The sequence below is a fragment of the Phlebotomus papatasi genome, chromosome 2 (assembly GCF_024763615.1).
Source record: "Phlebotomus papatasi isolate M1 chromosome 2, Ppap_2.1, whole genome shotgun sequence".
NCBI classification, from domain to species: Eukaryota; Metazoa; Arthropoda; class Insecta; order Diptera; family Psychodidae; genus Phlebotomus; species Phlebotomus papatasi.
In genome coordinates, this window is record NC_077223.1 from 52,923,398 (window position 1) to 52,946,944 (window position 23,547).

At 34.0% G+C, this 23,547-nt stretch overlaps 3 protein-coding genes across 5 annotated transcripts in view; 2 read left to right on the forward strand and 1 right to left on the reverse strand.

Moving 5' to 3' along the window:
* The window catches only part of LOC129801638 (band 7 protein AGAP004871), a 51,808-nt gene extending 40,743 nt beyond the window's left edge, over positions 1–11,065 (forward strand). For all 3 annotated transcript variants that reach the window (XM_055846876.1, XM_055846877.1, XM_055846879.1), the window contains 6 exons: positions 3,171–3,356; positions 3,415–3,497; positions 6,217–6,420; positions 6,712–6,767; positions 9,232–9,412; positions 9,497–11,065. In XM_055846876.1, coding sequence (XP_055702851.1) covers positions 3,171–3,356; positions 3,415–3,497; positions 6,217–6,420; positions 6,712–6,767; positions 9,232–9,412; positions 9,497–9,619 — 833 coding nt within the window. In that variant the 3' untranslated portion in view covers positions 9,620–11,065. The remainder of the gene's footprint in view (positions 1–3,170; positions 3,357–3,414; positions 3,498–6,216; positions 6,421–6,711; positions 6,768–9,231; positions 9,413–9,496) is intronic.
* A 3,373-nt stretch (positions 11,066–14,438) lies between these two features.
* Positions 14,439–19,291, reverse strand: LOC129801640 (protein-serine O-palmitoleoyltransferase porcupine). Its single transcript, XM_055846881.1, has 3 exons — positions 19,009–19,291; positions 16,284–16,696; positions 14,439–16,210 (listed from the first exon to the last, which is right to left on the reverse strand). The coding sequence occupies exons 1-3, from the start codon at positions 19,199–19,201 to the stop codon at positions 15,497–15,499; spliced, it is 1,320 nt and encodes a 439-aa protein (XP_055702856.1). The 5' UTR covers positions 19,202–19,291; the 3' UTR covers positions 14,439–15,496.
* A 273-nt stretch (positions 19,292–19,564) lies between these two features.
* On the forward strand, positions 19,565–21,937 carry LOC129801639 (transmembrane protein 104 homolog). The gene is made up of 4 exons (XM_055846880.1): positions 19,565–19,760; positions 19,821–20,036; positions 20,181–20,595; positions 21,138–21,937. Exons 1-4 carry the CDS (start codon positions 19,725–19,727, stop codon positions 21,890–21,892), a joined length of 1,422 nt encoding a protein of 473 aa, XP_055702855.1. The 5' UTR covers positions 19,565–19,724; the 3' UTR covers positions 21,893–21,937.
* Positions 21,938–23,547: the final 1,610 nt, after the last annotated feature.

Here is a 23,547-nt window from a genome sequence, read left to right on the forward strand (position 1 = left end):
GATTTCACGGAAAATTCATTGTTCTCTGTATACCATAAATGTGTTGGTGGAAAGTATATTAATAATAACTTTTATTGCGATAATCCCTAATTGGTCGTCTTTAGAATTAATTCCAAATGCCTTGGTATAGTAGCTTCTTTTGCTTCCAATAAAGCCGCTTGTGGCACAAAAAAAGCCCCTTTTTGTTGATGTTCGAAAATTACTTAAGAGACAAAATGGAATATGGAAAATTGATTTTTGATATTTCTTTTACCACAATGTTATTTCTTTCTGTTGCTCTGTACCCTCAACTTATTGCCCATTCTCTTGGTTTCCATTTTCTTTCTACGTCAACAAACGATTGTTGATGATCTTGACCTTTTGCAAAGGAAAATGTTTCGAAATAATTAACCCCAATTCAAGAGAAATTGCTAAAGTACTTTCACCCCAAAAAAAAAAGATCCCGGTATTAAAGAAGCTAAAAAATTCATGAAATTGACGTGAATTCGAAAATTTCAGGAATTCAAACTATATTCATTTTCAGATAATAATTTTATTGATGTTAACAATGCTGTGCCTTCCAGCAATGTGTCATTTTCTAAAATCAGAGCATAGGCTGACATACAGTTTTCCAGCAGCTTATAATCTGAACTGCCTGGGTTTTCCCCGAAAAATTCTTATTTAATTAGTAAATAAATAAATTGATTTTGTATTTTAAATTCATTCACTTGCTAATTTAATCCCAAGCTTCATTACCTATTCAAATGTAGAGCTTACAAAATCTGGTAAATTGAACAATTTCCTGTAAAGCACTTCTCTTCTGAAACACCTTTTTCCCACGGAAGAGAACCATTTCACAAAGATTAAAGAAAATTTCCTCCAAATCTCTTTCTCAATTGCTTGAAGTTTAAATGAGATTTTCCAAAATTTAACGTGCATCTCGTAGGGATGTGAAAGTTAGTACAGATTAAAAAAAGCATATACTAGAGGATTTGCTTAATACCGCGCGTTTCATTAAGGAATTGGATTAAGCTTTAATCACACCGAATAAAAAAATTAATATCGACTTGTCAGAAATAAGTGGAACAAGATTATTCACAAAAATTGTTTTCTTTCGGTTTGTTTTTGGATACTTCTTTATACCCTTTACCTTTCTTGCGAATATTATACTTCAAATTTAATTATTTTCAAAATTATAGAAATTTTAAATTTAAGGATTCCTATACTCTGTATGTAATATCTCAACTTTCAAAATAATTTAACCCTCTAACGGGTAAGACCGCCTTCAGGCGGTCTTCACAAAAATCACATTTACAGCGACAATAAAGGTTTTATTTATTTAAAAGTGCTATAGTGTCCTCGGTAATAGTCTTATAAACATCTCTTGAAAGTTTGAACTCATTTTGACTCTTCGTTTTGTTGCTATTCCCAGTTTTGTGTGACAGGTCAGAGAAAAAGCAACAAAAAATATTTGTGCAAAAACACTCATTTCCAATTTCAAGAAAAATACCGATTTAAAGTTATCTGACTAAAATAAATTTATTTTTTACTGAAAGATATGTCATTCTACTTTGTATATTTTATTTAAAAAATTTGAAAAAACTAAAAATGTGAATTTTAGAAGCAAAAAGGGTTTCAAAAAATTTTTATATTTTCTCACCTAGCGCCTAAACTAAAAGAGATAATGAAGAATGGATGGTTTTTTCGACTTTATTGGATCATAATTATCCTAGAAAACACTGTTTTAGAACTTTTTTTTCGCATATTAAAGAAAATACCGTTAGAGGGTTAATTCAATTGCTTGCACAATTTTCAGTTAATAACCATTATAATATCAAACAACAATATATCATTTTTAAATTTTATGCAAAATATAACTTATTAAATCGATTTGAATTTATTCAGTTAAAAAACAGATATGTATCACACATATTAAAATAATTTTTTTTTTCAAACATCAATACATTTAGAAAATTAAACAAAAATTAAGATTAAAAAAATATTTCCGAAATGATTTGTATGCTTTGTTTATATATGATAGAAACGACAAAATAAACATTTTTTAGTGATCTATATAACGCCCAAATTCAGATTATATGGCTAAACGGGCTATACAATTAACAAACACGCAAATATCATTTTTGTGGGCAGGAAAATTGTAGCTCTGAAAAGGCGCTTAGTATAGATAGACAAATCGTTATTTAATACGTAAGTTATTATTTTATTATAGGGTCGCCCACACGGAAAATGGTAAAAATTGACCAAATCCTATATACTTATGCTATAACACATATGACTGTTTTGGTGATTGTACAAGAAGAAAAATAGGACATATTTTAAAATTTATAATCGTATGTTGTACACGATAAAAAGCTAAGGATAATTTTCTTGATCTATTTTCATAAATAGATTTAATTTTTGGATTTTCCTCTTACTGCTATCAACTAAGACACTAAACGGTTTGGCACATCGATCTTCGGTCTTGAGTGTACCCCCATGTATTTAAGGATAAATTAAGTTTAATCCATATCACAGATCACAAAAAAAGACAAATATATTTTTTATCTAAATAAAATATACTTTTTGAGCAATATCATTCTTGAGTGGGGACTTTTTTGCTACACACGCATGTAGGCAATTTGCTTCAATAGGCACATAAATTTTTCTAGTGTGCAGAGGCCATTAAATAATGAATAAGTTTTAAGGAATAAACTTCTCCAATTGATAAAAGATAAACAGTAATTGGAATTCAATTGATGTGTTTCAATAATCTTTGAATAAGTATCATTATGTAAATCCCCCAAAAAAAAAAAACCATTACAAATACCATGAGAAAGTCAGCTGTGGACTCAGTCAGACACCATATGTTCACTTTCCTTAAAATTTTCTCATAAGAATCAAAAAGGTATAGAGTAAAATGTTTCTAAAGAAGATTTTTCCAGACATCTTTGCCAACTTTTCCACCCACCACCTTCAAAGAAATCTCTTCTAATAGAAAGTCTTGCGAATACTCTGTTAATCTTGGAGTTGTATACTGAAGTTTTGTCGTATTTTTTTGCCTTTATAAGAGATCAAGAAAAGTATTAAATTAAATTTTCCTCCTCAACAAGTTAGAGAAGTGTTGAGTGGAAAATTATGCCCATCCAACAGATATTTCCATAAAGTATAACTCTGTAAAAATTCCTTTGCAGCTGAAGATGACGGTGGTAATGGCGAAGGCTCAACTTGTGGAAGGATCCTAATTCTTTTATCATGGGTACTTGTGATTGTTACGATGCCCTTCAGCCTCCTGGTTTGCTTCAAGGTAGTACAGGAGTATGAGAGAGCAGTTATTTTTCGCCTGGGACGTCTCATGCAGGGTGGGGCTAAAGGGCCAGGTGAGTAATATGTTTATACCGGATATGATATGTGTGATTGAATTATCACTCCTTCCAGGCATCTTTTTCATCCTACCATGCATCGATGCCTATGCTAGGGTTGACTTGAGGACACGAACGTATGACGTACCACCACAGGAGGTGAGAAAATATAGCTTTATACTATTTGACCCCAATGTCTTATATTTTTTAAAAGTTTGATGAGATTTTTATTTGGTAAACATACATCATAAATCTTTCCTATATCCTTTACCTTTATTTTACTTCTCGAACTCCATAGACAGAGCAGAGCAGTATATAATCCTTCGATTTTTTCATCCTTTCAAAATTTCCACCTTTCACTCCCCGCAGAGCACTTTTCTTAACAAATCTTCGCGTTTTACACGATTTCTGAGCAATTAAGTCGCGCGCGTCACGCTGTTTGTATGTGTGTGCTTATGTCCGTCAGCTCTAGAGACCAAACGGTAACAGATAGCTATTTGAGACGTTCACGGGACCCCCCCATAAGTCTACCCAAGGACCGTTAATATGCTCCTTATTTTCCCTGTTCAATTATATTACTCCCATTCAATTATATTACTCATAAGCTATTTTGGTCGATCTTTTGAGAGATTCAATCTATTCAATAAATCGGTTGTGAACCGATAAACGGTAAATTATGCAATAGTACTTTTGAGGTAGGGTGGAATCACCAGTTCTCGCCAGTGCCCCACTTCTCGCCACTTACATTGAAATCGCTATTTTTCGCAATATATGAAATAAATGAGTCGCAATTTTTTTGTATTGTTTCTGCTTCTACGCATAGAATCGAAAAATAATAATTATTCGTTTTGGATTCACGATTTTGATCACTTTTTAGAGCAATATTTTAAGCAAGTGCATTGAATCCAACATCTCTTACCAAATGTACTAAGTGTCGTCAAATTTTCATCAGGCCAAAAATACCTATTTGGGTAAATAATTTGTCTATTGAATATTTAATTGCACTTGTGGAATACATAAAATTTGTATTTAGTCAATTAATATTTCATTTTATATTATTTTTGTATAAAAATAAGGCATGGCGAGAAGTGGTAATATTCTGGAATTGATTTTACCACCTGTCGCCATATATTTTCAATAGGCGACGCTAACTTCACTTCGTACATTCTCAGTTGTCAAATCTGCATTGTTTACTTTCTGCAAAAGCCCCATAATTTGATTTCTCAAATAAAAGTGAAGAAAAATCATTTAAAGAGAGTAATAATAAAGTGATCACAAGGAAAGAGAAATGGTGAATGTATTCTTTTCATAGCATTGCCTAAAATAACCGAGTGTGGTTCTTTTTAAGTGGGTGGCGAGAAGTGGTTACAAATTTTACAAAACTGGCGAAAAGTGGTAAAAAGTGGCGACGAAATGGTTATTTTTGCATCATTAATAAAAATCAGTTTTTTAAGTAGTCCAGCGTTATGTTCTAGGGTTATTGTTTTCACGTATCTAGAGCCAATACATCTAAGTAACTTTGTGTCAAATTTGACTTATCTTGTAACAAGGATTCAAAAGTTATGATTAAATGAATTTAATTTTTTCCTAAACATGGCGATAGCCGGTTATTCCACCCTATAATGAGTAAGTCACGAACTCTAGCAGCAAAGCCTGGAACGCTTTGCTACGCCTTTTTACGTAAAATATCGATATTGAATTGACTACCTACCTAGTTTTTAAAAATTCAACTTTAAATTTTTATCTTGGATTTTTCTTAGCTTCGGATTTTTGATTGATAAGATTTATGTTTTTTATATACTATTATAATTCTTAATAAATTCTCAGTAGAATTTTTCAACTGTCAAAATAATGCGAAGAAAGTTAATAAATAGAGATTTTGAATATAACTTTCGTTCTTATAGTAGAACGATAATATATTATCTCTGCATCTCACCTTTTATTGCTTAAACCCTTTTAGACCTTATTCACTCTCCGGGGGACAAATGTTTTCAACATATCTTTTGTATGATGATTTCTGATAAATGATATCGCGGTGTTTGTATATTTGTATATCCGTTCATCTGGCCGTTACCAAAATTAGACTCTAACAAATCCAAAGACTTTGAAAGAGTGATTTGAGGTCTTCGGAGATGAGTCGATACACGGACCATTAACCTGACCTACAATGCTTCCCACTACTTCTAACTCCCTCAACTTTCTCGATACTACCTTCTGTGTTTTTTTTTTTAAATAAAACTAAACTTTCAAGTACAATTTATTATATTTCCTCCGGCACACATTTTAGATCGATAAAATTTCATGAAATCGAATTTAGCATCCCTTTTTTTTCAAAATATTTGCATAAGTGTAATCAATACCTCCGGACTCAAAATTAGGCTGAACTAAATTTAATTTTGTGTGATGTTCAATGGAAGAAGAAGAGTGCAAAAGAGTAGGAAAACTAAAGTTTTAAGAAAGAAAGAGCTGTGAATTTTGATCTTGAAATTTTCCAAATCTAAAAGGTGTATCGGTGCCATAATATTTAATTGAGATACAATTACTTAAGAATGTATTCGGTTGATTGCATTAAAGTTGATAAAGAGGGGGATGGTGCACTTTCGGGTATGCTCAACTTTAGAAAATATACAATTTTGAGTTAATAAACTAATACTTGAGAAATGAACCATATATTTTCAAATATCCCATACTCAAGAAAAACTAGACGAAGTCAGTTAGTTAGTTCCAAGTTCTTAATCGTTTAGCAAATGAGTTTTGAAAAAAAAAGATCACTTACTTAAAACATCCCACGCTCCCATTTTAGAACAAATATGGTTTCCCCAATATTATTATAAACCCGGAAAATACTTTAACTTTATCATTTTTTTTTAAATCTTAGGTACTTACTAAGGATAGTGTTACTGTATCTGTGGATGCTGTTGTCTATTATCGAGTCTCAAATGCCACAGTATCAATCGCAAATGTTGAGAATGCTCACCATTCTACAAGGCTCTTAGCTCAAACAACTCTCCGGAACACCATGGGTACGAGACATCTACATGAAATCTTGAGCGAACGAATGACAATATCAGGAACGATGCAGGTAACTACAAATTTCACGAAAAAAATGAATTGTTTTGGATATTTCAATGCAGAGTAGACAAGTTTAATTGAATTTAATAATTATAAAATACATATCGAACGTATACCTCTGCATAATTTCCCTAAGCTATTGAACTTCTCTAAATACATTATCGAGAGCAATGTGATAGAAAATCCTCTACAAATTGACCTACTTTTCCCATTTAATTAAATTATTCAATTGTGCAATTCATGGTTTTTTTCCTGAATAAATGTGATCATCTCATGCAATCATTTGCTATTTTTTTCACAGTCTTCTCTAGACGAAGCCACAGATGCTTGGGGAATTAAAGTGGAACGTGTTGAAATGTAAGTTATACTTATATACATCTTAATGATTTTCTACCAATATCCTGGAAAAAATTAAAAGTAGGATTATAAGCTTTCTCCAGACTTAAGAAACTATATACGCAGCAGTGACACTATCATAAACTTTAATAACGAAAGATTCTCATACAATAATGTATTGTAGAACTTTAAGACCTCATATCTCTAAGTTCAGTTATGTGTTTTTCTTTACTTTTTAATGAAAGTAGAACAAAAGGACTGCAATTTTGTGAAACACTTCCTGTCATTCACAATGTCCTAATATTCAACACGAATAAATGAAAAAAAAGTACGAAACGTCGAGAATTTATTTCTGAATTAATTTAGGTCCATCCATCTCGCCACTCAAAAACGCTCAGTAAATATCAATTTCAAGTGGTTTAATGAATTTTCAATACATGAAGATAGTGAAATAATAATAATCTTGTCAATTAAAGTCATATAAAGTTTCTAGTCATATCACCTCAATTTTATATTTATTTACTGACCAAAATAAAATATTTTAGTGATCACAAATGTTTTAGTAATTTTTAAATACTTCCTTTTCTGGGATCTGACGGATATTCTGTTCTCTTCAATTCTTCCGATGTTCGCCAGAATGTACTTTATTTTTCCAAAATAAAAAATTCAGTTTTTTTCTCCAGAGCTTTTGACCCTTGGTGTGGGTCTTCTTCAATGGGCTGAGAAAATATTTTTATTTGAGAATCTTTTTTAACAATTTGATATTCTCTTTGAAAAATCATTAAAAAAAAGTTTTTAAATTGAGTAAGTGGATAGGACGTCAAATTGTTAAAAATGATTCTTAAATAAAAATATTTTCTCAACCCACTGAAGAAGACCCACACAAAGGGCCGAAAGCTTTGGATAAAAGCTGAATCTTTTTACTTTCGAAAACGAAAGTACATTCTGGCGAACACCGCAAGAATTGAAGAGAACATTTTTAAATATATACCTTCAATATTTGGTAACCCTTATATCTAACGAACAGACTGGGCTAAAAATTTTTTGGTTTTTAAATCTCTCGATTAAAGATTAATAAAAAACCTTTGTGAACACTGTTAAAAATAAAAGGGTCAAATTGACCCTTTTCAACAAAAATAGCTAGTTTACCATTTCTCATCTTGTCGCATGAGGGTAATAATTATATCAATCTTATGGTTAAGAAATGACGAACTCTCCTTGCAATCAAAGAGAAATTCACATCGCTTGAAGGTTCACTGGTGAGCGAACTATGCCTACATTCTCCTAGATCTATAATTTTTAAATGTCGAATTTCTTTTAACTTTTACAGTTACAAAATTACACATTAACGAAGATGAAATGAAAATATTGAACATCTTAAAGTTGTATTTAATTTTTAAGATGATCAGGAAGCCCTTTTAAATCCTTAAATACAGAAAATTTAGATACAACATTGAATTATATGATGGGTCCTTACCTTAGACTTTAACTCAAAACTGAAAATTTTTAAGTTTGATACTAAAGAGTTTAATTAAAAACTTTAAGCTTTCTTTATTTCATAATTGAGGGTTTTTTGTTAAATATCGCAAAATCTTCATTTTCGATTTTAAATTTACCGGGCATATCCTTAAAGTAGTTTATTAATCAATTTCGATTGACTTTTTTTCTTGTATTTGCTAAATATTTAAAATTGACAAACATGTGATAAGCTCATTTAAACTTGTGCCTTAGCCAATTTTATCCACTTCGACTGTCCAGAAAATTCGACTCACAATTATATAAACTTTTTTGCATTTGTAACTGATTAAAAAAAATGAACATTAAAATTTTTAACATTCAAAAATTTTACTATTGTGACATATAGTGGAATCAAATTGAATCTTCAATACACTACACATTTATATCTCTATTCTGATTCAATAATGGAAAATGTAAAAAAAGTAAGTGAGATTGTTAAGGATCTTACTTGCCACAATAGAGGTCACGATGGGATACAATGAAGCTTTTTCCGGTCTTGTAAAGTGCCTGTATTTTCATGACATTTTGTTAGTGTTTACTGAAAGTTGGGAACTAATACACTGCGAGACCGAATAGCAAATATTTGCACACTCTATTAAATGTGATGTAATATGTGGGAAAATGGAGAAAATTGTATCATACAGAAGCTATATGGATGTAGAATTTTGTGGAGAACATTTAAATAAATTGAGTTCTCAGGATGATTAAAGTCTTTAAAAAAGTACTGAAAATTAGTTATCCATTTTCTTAGCAAAGCCCAAAGTTTATTTGAAGCTTTTATGATGTTATCGCAAGAGATTACCCACCAACTGTTGATTTCCCAAGAGACAGATCAAAAGAAAAGGATAAAGTAGATTATCATGAAAATTGCCTCAATTTCATGGGAAAATTTTCCTCGTCCGAATGATTGAATAATTTATAAGTTTTGTTGATTAATCTGACTCTATTTTCATAAATCACCCAACAGAAAGGATGTCCGTCTGCCTATTCAGTTGCAACGTGCGATGGCAGCAGAAGCTGAAGCAGCCAGGGAAGCTCGTGCCAAAGTTATTGCTGCTGAAGGAGAACAGAAGGCGTCAAGAGCCCTCAGGGAAGCATCAGAGGTCATCGGAGATTCACCAGCGGCCCTCACTTTGCGTTACTTGCAGGTCAGTGTCTTCTGATTTTATGCAGATAATTTTTAAAAAAATCAGAAGAGCCTTTTTTCACCTCAATTTCATTCTATTTTTTAGACACTTAACACAATTTCTGCCGAAAAGAACTCAACCATTGTGTTCCCGATTCCCATTGATTTATTCAGGACACTAATGCCAAACAATCAGGCCCCTATAAAGCATCCCGAGATGTCCCTCTAAACACTTCAAGCAATCACCAGGATCTCCTCCCAAATGAGATCACAAAGACTTTTCCTCAAGTAATTTGCAAAGGAATTTTCTCGATGTGTGTAATTCAAACGGTTTCTTGAACCTTCAAATCTACGTGAGAAGAACAAAATTAAATAGTTCTTAAGAAATTATCTTTAGATGTTGTTAACGTCTCTTTACACAATTATCAACGCAAAAGGAATTATGCATGTAATTTTATACTTCGCCAAGGAAGTGTTTTAAAAAAAGAAGATTTTAAACAAAAAGTCTAAATGCAAAAACTGTTGATGCAACAGATAACGAAACAATGAATTAAAAAAGAATAACTTAAAATAGGTAAAAAAAAAATATAAGAATAAAAACCAAACATTAACAAAATTACGCTTAAAGACGTGGTAAAGAACATGAAAGAAAAAAACTCACTGAATAAACAAAATGGTTCTATTTACAATGACTAATTAAAATTATAATAAAAAAAATTGATAAATAAACTAAGGAGATTTTATATTATTAAGTAAATAAATGAGAAAGTTTGGGTGTTTTTATCAAAATTATTAATATGAAATAATTATTCACGAATATTATTGTGACATTGCACGATATATTGTTAATGATTGAAGAACATTTCGAAAGGTTCTTAGTGTCTTTTATCTCTCTTAAGTGTCATTGATTTCATATTAGCAATGTATGGAAAAAAAATCAAAGGAATAAAAAAGTATAAAAAAGAAATTATTAATTGATATGCTCTGTGAACGTAAAATTATATGGGGGGAAAGCAATCAGGATTTTAACTTCAAAAATTTATAATGATTCGTTATTCTTTAAAACAGGACATATGAAAATGAAAATTTTTTTCGAAGAGATATTATTATAATAAAAAGATCTTTTAATTTAATACACTAACAATAAAAAAAATTGTAATACAAAATTGCAGTAGATATCGGTTATCGAGTAAAAGCTTATGTGATATAGGCTATCTTGAATCTTGATTGATCCAAAAAATTAAAATTTTGATTTCACTTATTTATTAACTTATTTATTAGATTGATAAAAAATATGATATGGAACCCAATTTGATTATGAGGCCAAAATTGCCAAATAAAAAAAAAATTCCTTGTATAATCTTTGATCAGTCCCAATAAGGTAAAGTTTTACATCCCACAGAAATTAATGTTTACAAGAAAATCTCATCTCATAAAAAGTTTTAGATTAAACGTTTTTCAGTGTATTTTGATCCAATGTAAACACAACCCTTTCCTCCGCAATGCGATTGGGTTATGTAAAAATAAATTACAGACTTTGGTAACAGAAACTTTACATTTTATCGATATTATTGTATTTGTGGTGAAAAGGGGATTGGCATACACTCCTCTATTTCTGCCAAACACATTGTCAGAATTAATAAAATAATCGGAAAAAGCATTAAAAAAAAACAAATGTATTACTTTAGAAAGGGACAGATAATCCTAACCGGCTTATGTAGGTGAGATTCTTAACGTTAGCTAACTCGGAGTGCATGCAAATTCGATTTAGAGCTGAAATTGTGAGTCGCCATTCAGTTATCTTGAATCAAATTCGTGAAATTATACAAATTTTGTATTTAAACCAAAATATCAAGGATTGGGATGAACTGGCACAAAAGTGATATATGGGTGAAATGTAGACCAGAATGTACTCTATAATTTTCCTATAGAACATGATCTCATCGATTACTCAGAAGCCAAGATAAGCGAGGTTTTTTGTTTCTTAACTTTTTTTTTCATCCAGAGTGCCCCAAGTGTTCATTTGTTGAATTTCAACTATATCAAAGAATTGTTGTATTTTGTGGGACTTTCCATTTAAAACCATATTTTAAGTGTCTTTGTGGAGTAGAGGCAGTCAAATTGGCATCTGAGTGATTTCAAAGCGTTATTATGGGAAAAATCAATTTTTTCACACTTAAACGGCAAAATCGGAGTGATAGAGTAGTCTGAGCGGAAAATGATGTATGGACGAAATGTAGAGACAAATGTCCTCTACAATTATGTCGAAGTAATCATCAAAATCGGTTTAGCGACAGTCGAGATAATTGAGGTTATGTGATATTGAAATTGGTTTTTCGACTGTGGCGCCCCTGGTGTTGGTCCCACGAAGTTCAAATATTCTAGAAAGTTGTAGCATTTGGTGAGATCTTTCGTTTAAGCCCTCATTCATCAAAATCGGCCACATAGAACCGGAGATATGATTTTTTGAATTTCGTGAACTTTGACCCCTCATATCTCCGGTTCTGTTTTAACCACAGCGCACTTACGCACCATTTTGGAAACGTCCTAGACTGGGCTACAACATACTAAAATTTAATTAACTTGCACAAAGGAATTTTTGAGAAAAATGATTTTGAATTTCGATGAATTTTGACGCTATCGCACCGCCACCTATGGTGACTTTTTGAACTTCCATATGAAAGTGCTCATCGATACGAAACCAAAAAGGTAAAATTTAGGTCGCTATGTTAATTAGAACCGGAGATAGAGGCCGGTCAATGTTCGAACTTTGACCCCTTATAGCTCGGGTCAGGGGTTATGGATCGACTTAAGGTTTTTTTTGTTTGATAGGTATAATCAACGGCTACAATATACTAAAATTTCAGCCCGATTGCATAAGGAATTTTTGAGTTATTTAACTTTTAAGATTTAAAAATTTTCTTTTTAATAATAGCGCCCCTAGCGGTAGTTTTACGAACTTGCGATGTTAGAAGGAGAAGTGGCATTTCACGAGAGCTTTCCAAAAAGCCCACATTTTTTAAATTCTGACAATTAGAACCGGAGTTATGGCCATTTTAAGATTTTTTTTTGTACCCTTATAGCTCGGGTCAGGGGCGTCGGGGGACCTTAAGTTTGGTATTGATGGAAAGCCCTAAGGCCCAGCTATAACATTCTAAAATTTGAGCCCGATCGATGCCATAGGGGCGGAGCCATTAAGAAAACAAAAAAAGGGGGGTCTTCAAAATGGCGGAAGGAGGGGTGGGGGGTGGGGGGTCAATGCACCAAGTTGCAATTTTCATACGATATATAACCTTTGCCGAAAACCGCAAGTCGATATCTCTTTTAAGTTTAGGAGCTATTAAGCTCCAAAGAGCGGCCGGACGGACGGACGGACGGACGGGAACGGTTTTTAGCCATCCATATATTCGTGATCAGGAAGTGTCAAAACACATTCTGGCAAAGTTTGGGGCCAATCGGAGGACATGAGATTTTGTTAGGATTATAGTAGGTGAGATTGTTAAGAATCTCACCAAATACTACAATTTAAAGGGCTGGCAAAATGTTTCAACCTTGCAGAATGCTTGAACTCTTGACTTAGATCATCTATAACCGTCAAAGAAGTTTTTCATCATTTGTCTACTAGACTAGAATACTAAAAGTGTTTCAATTCATAAAAAAATAATTATTAACATCCATTAGAGCATTTCAGTTTTATCGAGGTATTTTTCACAGAATGATTATCGAATCACAAAACCCATGGAAATCGATTTAGGAGAACTGTCCCAAATTTCGGACAATTTGTAATATGGGACTTTTCTTTTGATTCTTAGATTTTCAAAAAAAAAGTTTAGTTTTTTTTACTGTATTGAAGGTATTGAAGGTCTTTAACACTATAATCAAGACCCGGTCTAATTGACCGGTTTAAAATTAACACATTTAAACGGTACTATAAGAAACCCAGTTCGAGATATTGTTCACTTATGGGGAGGAGGGGCATAAAACATCGGAAGTCGATATCTCTTACCGTTTGGCTTCCTGACTTAAAATTCGTAAAATCAAAGAAAAGACGATATTTAAATAATTTTCGATACTTTACTGATTCATTACTGATTGAAGCTATATGACAACCAAGTTCGAAATTTCAAGACCTTTGAGAGAACTAGCCATACATAGAATATGTTCCATTTTTCCTTTGAGCTCCGCAAATAATTTAATTGAAACAAATCAATTACGGTACTATACCGATTCATTAGCGTTTGATAACGGTGAAGTCGGACTGAAAATTTCAAGACTTTCAAAAAAAAGTATACAAATTTGAACAATCCCGTTGAAAATTAAATCATCTCGAGTGGTCGATTTTTGATTTTCGAAAATTCAAAATTGGGAATTTTGAGGTCATATGGACGAAATGTTCACCTGATCGACTTATATACAACATATTCGAAATTGAATGAAATAGTTAGGGCCAAATTTTAAGTATACCAAAAATCATGATTTCGGAGGGGTTGGAGGGAGTGAGAGGTGGTTTCTGAAATATTATTATTATTAATCATATTGGGATATTTGCTACAATGTAATCATTTTATATTGCTGTTGTATTCTGTTTTATTATATGCTGTTGTATACCGTGTTGGAAGAATCTGCTAATTCTCCATGAAGGAGCACCTTCCCTGTAGTGTAGATGCTTCTTCCATACACCCGGAGTTCTTTGGACAGAGGCCCTGCGTTTTACAACGTTTTATCACAGTGAAAATGTCTTTTCCTATTCAGTAGTTTGCACTGGGCGGGATTCGAACTCACAACTGTGAAAGTCGAGTCAGAGATCTCATCCGCCCAAGACCCAACGGTCTTGCTTATTGCGCCACTGAGATCCCCAGTTTCGGAAATCGTTATCGTTAGATGTTAATTAGGAGGGGTCATCGAAGACCGGAAATCAATATCTTGTATAATTTAAACTGTAAAACGGTGGCAAGTAGAAAAAGATTCTGTTCTTTGAGTTCAAGCAGTAAAATCAGTTTTTAAGGGGTTTTAATTTCGAGACCTCGTAGTCATTGAAACCTCAAATATAGTAGTAAATTATTTGAATTTATTTCATTTTAAATATTAATACATTATGAAGTTTTTAGTCATGGTTCTTCGTTACGTGACAAACCACCAAAGACTTATGATAAAATCTTGATTTCATCTTCAGTGGTTTCAAATGTGATTTCCTGGGGATTTTCTCTTATCGTTTGTTCAGATGGTATCATTCACACAATGCTTGGCAATCAATTTGGCGCATTTGGTGTGATTTAGTGAGGATCTGTCCTATATACACCAAATTTTTATAAAGTAGCTTTATTTAGTGATTTTTCTCTTCAGTAAATTTTCCATTATCCTAAGCTCTTTAAAGAATGTTTACAATTGTCTCAATTGTGTGATTTTTCTATAATAAATGTCAGAATTACAAATGTTTGATTTTATTGCTTTTGAAATTTCCTCGTAAATTTAATTTTATTTAATTGCTTTGAACACACCTTTCTTAACATTATTTTTAAATAAATAATGTTAATGTTCTCGGTTGAGGATTATTTATTTTAACATGCCAATATGATAACTATAGTTTACTTCCATAGAGCTTAAGGATGAATGGGATACCGGTGTCCCAAAAATAAAAACTAATTTTTCAGACTATTTAGAGGACAACATAACTTTCTTTAGTCAAAATTATGTTTTTGTTTTTGGGACACCGGTGTTCCACGTCCTTAAAGGGTTAATCGCGCATTGGTAGAAGATGCATAACGTGTTAAAATATTTTAATCAAGAAATTGCCAGGCCACAGAAAGTTTTAAGAAGTAGGACGTTGGTTTTATAACACAATGTCCCGAGCTTGAATTCTCTTTAAATAAAAATGTTCAAATTATATTTAGTCAATGCCACTGCACTTAATTCCTTAGGGCTTGGCATTGACACTCTATCATGTACAAGAAAAATAATACTGAATGTGCAGAAGATCAAGTTCCTCTACCTACAGGATCTTGTGCCAAGAATTATTATTATTCTTAATTAGTTGCCTGAAATCTCATTGTAAAAATCACAAATTGTTCTGGGAAGATTTTTTGTTAGTAAGTTCGTTCAAATGAATTCATGAAGCAATATGAAATACCAGTGCTCCACCTAATATCCAGTGACCAGCAAATCCTAAATGCCGCCACTTATCCCAAACAGCACCACCTGCTGATGCAATAGAAGTATGCTGAGTACCGTCAAAAAGTGCTCCTAAGTATGTAAGTTGCAGTAGGGCCACAGCTCCAAACATTACATTAATTGCAATTGTTCTGATCCCTCGATGAGTATGTTTGCAATTTGTGCATTTCCTTGCTGCAACGCAGGCCCTAAATACCGAAGCAACTTTTCGCCGAACGCTGAATTCCGCCCAGGATGCCGTAGCCAAGTGCATAAGAACTGCCACAAGAGGTGGACTGAGGCCATGAAGTAAAGCTGATACGAGGTAGGTAATTAGGAGAGCAACAGTAGCCCCACGATTCCGATAGATTTCAAAGACATATCGCTTGAGCCAGATGTGCATTGGGATGTTCCAGGATACAGCCACATCTACAAGAGACCGTGGTACTTCGACGGCTAATGCGTGAACAATGGGTCGTGAGTCAGAACTGGCTACGATTGAGGAAGCACGAGCGACGTGGCTGACAAAGTAGTGACCTAGGCGAAAAGCTAGAGCGTCCCTATAAGCTTCCAGCCATCTCCAAGAGGAAGATACAAGTGATGCTACTAAACAGTTTGAGGTAAGGAGAGTAAAACCAGCTACAAACAGCGACCAGAGACATAAAATCGAATCCTAATAATAATAATAACAATAATTAATAAATGAAAAGATCGTTGGGTTTGCGCTTCTTATAAAACTATTTTACCTGAAGAGTAAAGAATGCTCTTCGAGGTGTCACTGTATAATCTTCCAGAGGTCTCCAAGGGCCAAAGATCAGGGATGGTGGGTGCATGAGGTACCCAATGGTTGTATACCAAGGTATAGTAATCCCATCCATAGCCAGAGAGATACCTTTCATCGCAATTCCCATATTAACACCCCTGATCTGTTGCCAGCGATCAGTGTCTGAATCAAGGACTTCAAGGAGAATGGGAGCTAATAGGGCAATTATCACATAGATGCTGCATGAAATTAGACGATACTGCAGACAAATCAAAAGAATAACATGGAGCAAGATCAACACTGCAACCCACGTTCCATTTGGTCCTATTATGAAGGCAAGAAGAAGGGAACCAAACAAAGTACTTATGAGATCACGCCAAGCAGTTCCATATCTCACTGAAAAATATAATAATCCTTATTAAATGAAAATCAAACAATTATCAATTAATATTATATATTCAGTCAGTTCTTGTATAAGGAAAATTCAGATACTATTTAAGAAGCTATATTTAAAAACTTTTCTTACCAAAAGTCTTCTGAATTTTAATCGAGAAAATTGCAATATTTCAGTCTATCATAAACACATAACTGCCCATTCATAGCTGGAGTTTGATTCTACAATAGTGTCTTGGATAAATGTAACTTCTGTAACTTTTGCACAAAAAATCGTTGACGTTCGAAGAATTCAAACCCAATTTCGAATAATTTCCCCACAAGGTTGAGAAAATTTTAAAATACTCCCTCCATTCCGAATTTTTGTACTTTTTTCGGAACAATATTTAGCAAACGTACTGCTTTTTTCGGAACAGAGGGAGTATCACATTAAAGAACCGTTAAAAGAATTATTCATTTATTATGAGAGGAATTATAATGGAAAAAGAACATTAAGAGCGCCATTGCTTTATTTTTCTTCACAACTAGGGTAAGTGTGCCAAATTGCGGCATTGTTGCATGCAAGCGACAAAGTCTCAAGTTTGAAATGTAATATTTTTAATAAAAATTTAATATTTTTGTTACTCTTTTATAAGGAATGTTGCTTGGAACCTTGCAGACAATTTATCATCTTTATTTTCTCTAAAATCATTCTTAATACATTTTAAAATGAATAAAAATGTAGATATAGCATTGGTGGCCTATTTCGGCCACCTTCATTCTCATAGTTCCTTGCCCTTCCAGAATTCTTTAAATATCATTTTCAGATCATCTTGTTCGTCGAAGCTACATTTTTTTGTTATTTTTTGTATTGTACAATCTCAAGAGTATCCAAAAACTGAAAATTCATAGAAATTCGAGGAACAAAAAATATGGCCGAAATTGCAAGCTGGCCGGAATTTAGCACACTTACCCTAAGTGATTACTGATTCCCGAGATCGAAATTCGAGCAGAAAGTATTTCAGCCGCCGAACGGACAACACGAAAAGTAAAAAAAAAGTCTTTTCCTTTGGATTTAGAAACGAATCATCGAATTTTTAAAATTCTACCTTCGACAGTAGAAATTGACTACCCATAAGTATAGCGAAAAATTCTCATTTCTTCATAATCTTCTTCTATTTTATATAAGGCTGTCGGACTCAGTCGGGTCCATCCAAAAAATTTTCACGACGTAAATTTTTAATAATTTTTACGTATTAACTTGATTAGATTTGACAGCCACAAATTTCAGAGACATAATTCCGGATTTTTTGTTGTGGAAGAAATATTCGTCATGTCTTGTTCTAAAAAGATAAATACCTCTAACGTATCCGATGAAGCCGGATTGTCTAATGGAATTTATCCGAAGGACTGCCTGGCTCAATACACAATACCCGTAAGGGACAAACATAAAGGGGATACATAAGGGGCCCAAATGGAGGCCTGGATGCAGCTGGCGAGTTGGCGAGGACATAATACACGAGGAGGATGGGGCGGCTGTAGCTGAGACTGGAGCTGAACGTGTATGGATGGAAGCCGCTTGCTGCCCCCAAAATGAATCTATCTATCTATCTAACGTATCCGGAAGGTGTTTATATCCCTAATGCCCAACGCACAATGACTTTGGTTTTGTAAACATATTTTTGACATTTCAATGAGAGTGAATGAAACAGAAATCTCGTTTATGATTCTAGGAGCGGAATTCTGTAACAGTATGACAATGTCATATGAGAAATTTTCGTAGTAAATTCGAGAGTAGGAAAACAATGAAACCCAGTGAGCATCGAATAGCTATAGTAAGCAGCTCTCTGGAGGTCTTAGTAAGTGTTATTATATGAATTTTTAATTAGTTCTTCCGAATTCATCCATTGAAAAAAAATAGAATTTGTCATATAATATTCTCATACTGTTACAAAATCCCTTTACGGCATATCCCCCTACAGGATACAGGAGATCTGAGTGTACATACCGTCCACTATAATTTGGAGGGCATTATTCTGCTGTGGTCTATGTACTGGAAAAATTATCTTATTATAATTATTATATTATATTATTATTATATTATATTAATTATAATATAATAATACCAATTATCTACTTCTAAGATCCCAGAACACGGAGCTCCTTGCTCCCGATTCACCAATCGAACCAAGAATGACTCCCCTGTCCACGAACATATTCTCTTTACAGTTCCTTTCTAGCAAGGAGAAATAAACTAACAATTTTTAAATAACGATCGTTGCAATTTTAGTAAAAAAAAAACTGACTTCTGTACAATTAAAATAAATCATTCTTACCCAAGACGGAGCTAAGGATGCGATGAAGAGTACATGCAATCAGAATGACTCCCACAGCTGTCCCCATTTGAATTCCTACGGGCACCACACAACCCTCCCATGCACCTTCAAGTCCCCACCCAACGGGAACTCTGTCCTCGAATTCCTCCGCGTACTCATCACCGTAGTAGTCATCGTAGAGAAACTCTTCCATCAGCTGGAATATTGCCGGTAAAAAAAATTGCGACAAAAAGCGTGTAAACACAAACTGACAGATACATTACTTCGCAATCGAAGAATCCATGCACTCTGAAGTTCGCAGCGTATGACAACTCAAAAATAGGGTTCTCTCCCATGGAGAATTTCACAATATTTCGAAATATATTATATCAAACAATATAAGACATTTTTGGTCCTTCTAGCCGGTTAATTATCTATATTATACATTATAAAAGACTCAGGTAATGTTTCCCTAAGATATACATTACAGGTAAGAGCAGTAAAAGGTAAGGTCTGGTCATAATTAGTCACAAACCCAACTTATTCCAAAAGAGTGTTCGTTGGTGTGGCTTTATATATGAAATTTTCACTGACCCTGAATACTTTTCGATGACTCCGGCACTCTGTCTGTCAGTTTGTACAGCTGATAATGTTTTGTTGAGCTGGACAACAATGGAGTTTGAGTGAAATTGTGTTCTGAAAAATCTCTATAGCATTCTGCATTTGTCACTTGCACAATGGCTGATCCCACCCAGGATGACTATCCCACTTGGGTAAGACATTAGAAATTATCCCTTCAATCCCATATCATTGATTTCTTATTTTCTTTACAGATGGGGATGGTTTTTGTTTTCAATCTTATCATAGGCACAGGAGCCCTCACACTTCCCGCAGCTTTTTCTAGAGCAGGATGGCTTGGAGGATCCGTGATGGTCCTCCTTGTGGGCTTTATTTCCTATGTCACAGTGACCTTTGTCATTGAGGCAATGGCCTCAGCCAATGCCATTCTCCACCTTCGAAATGCCCTCAAGCGCCGTGTCGCCAGAGATGTGAGTGAACTTTTAGGGCATGAGATAAACAGTTCTATTTAAAGTATTTCTTCGTTTTGAAAATAACGATAAAAATAATCTTTCACTTGTTAATGCAATGCAATATCTTCTTTTTATAACATATGTATATCTCCCCGTTTACAGAGGCCTGGCGCATCAGACTCTGACACTGACACAGCTGAAAATTCTCCATTGGTTACCGATGATGGTGATGGTACACCATTTTCCCTGACCTCTCGCGTAGAAATGGGAGAAATGGCTACTATTTACTTCACGGGAACAGGAGTAGCAGTATTCTATCTCTGCCTCGCCATATATCTATATGGTGATCTCAGTATCTACGCCGCAGCAATTGGCACAAGTTTAAAAGATGTCATTTGTACTGCGCCTAATATTACGGATCCTAGTGGTCCTTGCTGGCCTAATCACACTTTCAGGCGCATTGATTGCTACAGAGCTTGTGTTGTAGCTACAGGACTCATACTGGGCCCTTTTGTATTCTTCAACGTCCAGAAAACCAAATATATTCAGATTCTCACAGTTATATTTCGGTGGTTCGGTAAGTAATTTTTTTTATTTTATGGAACAGTCTAATAGAGCAAATTAAGGATTAGGGTAAGTGTGCCTAATTCCGGCCAGTTTGCAATTTCGGCCACCTTTTTTGTTCCTTGAATTTCCATGAACTTTTAGATTTTACATACTCTAAAGATTATACAATGCAAAAGAATAACAAAAAATATAGCTTTGACAAACGAGATGACGTGAAAAAGATATTGAAAGAATTCCCGAAGGGCAAGGAACTATGAGAATGAAGGTGGCCGAAATAGGGCACCAAAGCTGTCTATATTTTTATTCATTTTAAAATGTATTAAGAATGATCTTAGAGTAAATAAAGACGGTGAACTCTTTATAAGGTTCCATGCAACACTCTTTCAGAAGAAAGAATAAAAAAATCAATTTGTATTCAAAATATTACATTTCATACTTGAGACTTTGACGCTTGCATGCAACTATGCCGAAATTAGGCACACTTACCCTACTTATCTATAAATTTAATATAATTAGACGAATAGTCAACATAACTTATTAATTTATTTACAGCTTTCACTTCCATGATCGTTATGGCTGTTTCACGGTTAATTAGTGACGGAGTCCAGGGACATCCTGGTCCTGTGGTACCTTCTGGAATTCCGAGCCTCTTTGGAACTTGCATCTATTCCTTCATGTGTCACCATTCCCTTCCAAGTCTCCTAGCTCCTGTTAGAGAAAAACGTCACCTAACTTGGCAACTTCCACTAGATTTTGTCCTCATCGCCATCTTTTACATCCTATTGGCTCTCACAGGTGTTTTTGCCTTTGATCGCCTCGATGATTTATACACCCTCAACTTCCTTGAGAATCCTGGCGAAGGATTCACTCGCGTGATTGACTACTTCCTAGCCCTGTTCCCCGTCTTCACGCTAAGTGCAAGTCTTCCCATTGTTGCCATCACCTTAAAACACAATCTCGAAGCAATCTTGGTAGCAGGTCGACGTACTTCACTGGCATGTCGCGCTCTTCTTCCACTTTTGGCACTTTTGCCGGCATTTGCTGTAACTCTACTAACTGACAGTTTGAGCTCTCTGGTCGGCTTTACAGGAACTTACGCAGGTGCTGGAGTGCAATATATAACACCTGTGGCTTTGGTATACTGTGCACGCAGGCAGATTGCTACTGTTATGCCATCAGCTCCTGTAAATCCCCACCGATCTCCATTTTACAGTAATAAGTGGCTCCTCATTGTGGTACTCTGGTGTGCTCTAGGAGTCGTGCTAGTGACTGTCAACTTTTTCACAAGGGTTGCTAATCCACCGTGAAAAATTTTATTGCCAAATAAAAAGATATTTTGAATTTTGAAAACATTTTGGAAGTTTTTCTTCAGATTAAATATTTTTGGTCAGTAAATGGTACAAAATTCTTTAGAAATCATTTTTTTTTAATTTATTAAAGGCTGCACTTTCGGTAAAAATTCTACGTAGAAGTGAAAAATGGTAAGCAAAAAAATGTAAATTGGTAAAAAGTGAAATATTATCGGAAAGACACAGTTAACAAATTATGAATCATTTACATTTTTTACTTACCAAATTTTCTAATTTACTTACCAAAAATGCTTTGCCCTACGTAATTACAGTAGACTCTCTTTCAATCGGGCATTTGGGGCAAAATGTCATCCGATTTATCGATAGATTTTGGCATCAAAGTCATAGTAAATTAAACGAAAAGCGCTTAATTATAAAGAATCAAGATAAAATTATAGGAACTAACAGCGAATTTAAGTAAATTTCCTTAAAAATTAAACGTGAAAATTGTCAATAAAATTTCTCCCTCGATTGAAAAAGAGACGATTGAGTAGGAGTCTACTTATACTGTATGCTGAAGTTGCCGAGATATGGATTTGATAATTTTCCTTTTTTTTGGAATATTTATATTTAGGAGTTTTTGAGAAAAATGGGTTTGAATTCTGACGCTATCGCAGCGCCACATGTAATGACTTTAAACTTTCATCTGAAGGTGTTCATCGAGACGAAACCAAAAACCAAAATTTAGTTTAAAATGTTAATTAGAACCGGAGATAGAGGCCGGTCAATTTTCGAAATTCAACCTCTTATAGCTCGGGTGAGGTGCTAACGTTCGACTTAAGTATTTTTTGTTTGATAGGTATAATCAGCGGCTATAACATACTAAAATTTCAGCCCGATGCACAATGGAGTTTTTGAGTTATTTAACAAAGAAAATCGATTTTTTTTCTTTTTACAAATAGCGCCCCTAGCAGTAGTTTTATGAACTTGCGATGTTAGAAGGGGAAGTTCAAAAATTTCCAAAATGCCCTCAATTTTTAAATTCTGACAATTAGAACCCGAGTTATGGAAATTTTAAGAAACTTATTTTGATCACTTATACTTATAGCTTGGGTCAGGAGGTCACGGAACCTTAAGTTTAGTACTATTTGAAACCTCTAAGGCCCAGCTCAGATATAACATACAAAAAATTGAGATCGATCGACGCCATAGGGGCTGAGTTATTGAGAAAACAAAATTTGGAGGTATTCAAAATGGCGGAAGGAGGGGAGGGGGCAGGGTGCCAATGAACGTTTTTGCAATTTTCACTCGATGTATAACCTTTGACGAAAATGGGAAGTCGATATCTCTCTTAGTTTAGAAGATATTAAGATATTAAGCGGTACGGAAACGGTTTTTAGCCATCCATATATTCGTGATCAGGAAGTGACCTAACACATTTTGGAAAACTTGGCGCTAATCGGAGGACATTTGTTAGGATTATAGTAGGTGAGATTGTTAAGAATCGCACCTAATACGGTTGAATCATTCCTAATGATGGGTTTTCAAGATCAAAGGTTAGAAAGACTTTTAGGGGGTGTAATTCTCATCTGAATGGTATAGTGTTTGGGTTTGTTTGCATTGCCTTTCAATTCTCGGTGAAACTGAACTGATAACTAATTTTTATCCGAAAT